The 1,388-nt window shown below is 48.8% G+C and overlaps 1 protein-coding gene across 1 annotated transcript in view; it reads left to right on the top strand.

Moving 5' to 3' along the window:
• Positions 1–455, top strand: part of EMH_0058630 (SMC protein, putative) — a gene marked incomplete at both ends in the record, with an annotated part of 2,628 nt that extends 2,173 nt beyond the window's left edge. The window contains one exon of the mRNA XM_013497591.1: positions 3–455. Within this exon, the coding sequence (XP_013353045.1) occupies positions 3–455 (453 nt within the window). The remainder of the gene's footprint in view (positions 1–2) is intronic.
• Positions 456–1,388: the final 933 nt, after the last annotated feature.

The raw sequence follows: 1,388 nt of genomic DNA, 5'->3' as shown, positions 1-1,388 counted from the left end.
GCTGTCGCTTGCTGTTGCTGCAGCCACGAGAACACATAGACCCCCCAGACACCTCTGGCCCCCTCCTGCTCCTGCTGCTGCTGCTGCTGCTGCTGCTGCTGGTGCTGCTGCGGGAGAAGGAGAAGGAGAAGGGAGAGGAGGAGGGGGAGAGTCTGGTGCTGCTGTTGCTGCTGCTGGTGATACAGCTGCAGCAACAGCAACAGATTCTGCTGCTGCTGCTGCGTCTGTGTCTCCGACTGCAGCAGCAAATCCTGCTGCTGCAGCAGCAGCAGCAGCAGCAGCAGCAGTTTCTCCTTCAGGTGTATGTGGAGCTGGGTTGGTTGGGAGGACGACGCGGCTGCGGCTGCGGCGCTCACTGCATGCAAAGGAAGCAGCAGAGCAGCAGCAGCAGCAGCAGCAGCAGCAGCAGCAGGGGTGAGATAAAAGGAAACACATACAGCAGCAGAGAGAGATAGTATACACACAGAGAGAGAAAGGAGACAGAAAGATAGAGAAAAGAGACAGAAATATATAAAAAGGAGACAAAGTTTAGATAGAAACAGAAAGGAGACAGAAAAAAAGAAAAAGGAGACAGAGAGAGAGAGACAGAAAGGAAAAGGAGAGAGAAAGGAAGAGAAAGGAGACAGAAACAAAGAGACAGAGAGAAAGAGACAGAAAAAAAGAAAGAGAAAGGAGACAGAAAGAGAAAGGAGACAGAGAGAAATAGACAGAAAGAAAGAGAAAGGAGACAGAAAGAAAGAGACAAAATAAAGGAGACAAAATAAAGATAAAAGGAGACAGCAAGCAGCAGCAGATAGATAGAGAGGAGACAGAAAAGGAGACAGAAAGGAGACAGAAAAAGAGACAGAAAAGGAGACAGAAAAAGAGACAAAAGAAGAGACAGAGAAACCCTCCTGTAGTGCTCGGCCTAAAGCAGCAGCAGCAGCAGCACCAGCAGCAGCAGCAGCAGCACCAGCAGCAGCAGCAGCAGCAGCAGTAGTAGTAGTAGCAGCATTAGGAACAACAGCTGCAACAGCAAGCGAAGCAGCAGCAGCAGCAGCAGCAGAAGCAGCAGCAGCAACAGCACCGCTTGTGATACATAACAAGGGTTTTGAGCTCATCAATAGAGTTTAGGGTTTAGGATTTTTAGGGTTTAGGGTTTAAGATTTTTAGGGTTTAGGGTTTAGGGTTTAGGGTTTAGGGCCTAGGGTTTAGGGTTTAGGGTTTAGGGTTTAGGGTTTAGGGTTTAGGGTTTGTGCTGTGCAGGCGTCAGCGGGTTTATCTATGGCGAATTCCAGCTTCTGTTGTTGCAGCTCATTTTGAGGGTTCTTCTGATGGTGGGTTTAGGGTTTAGGGTTTAGGGTTTAGGGTTTAGGGTTTAGGGTTTAGGGTTTAGGGTTGAGGGTTTA

The sequence above is a fragment of the Eimeria mitis genome, genomic scaffold (genome assembly GCF_000499745.2).
Source record: "Eimeria mitis Houghton genomic scaffold, Emh_scaff2781, whole genome shotgun sequence".
Lineage (NCBI taxonomy): Eukaryota > Apicomplexa > Conoidasida > Eucoccidiorida > Eimeriidae > Eimeria > Eimeria mitis.
This window is presented reverse-complemented; position numbering and strand designations above follow the sequence as displayed.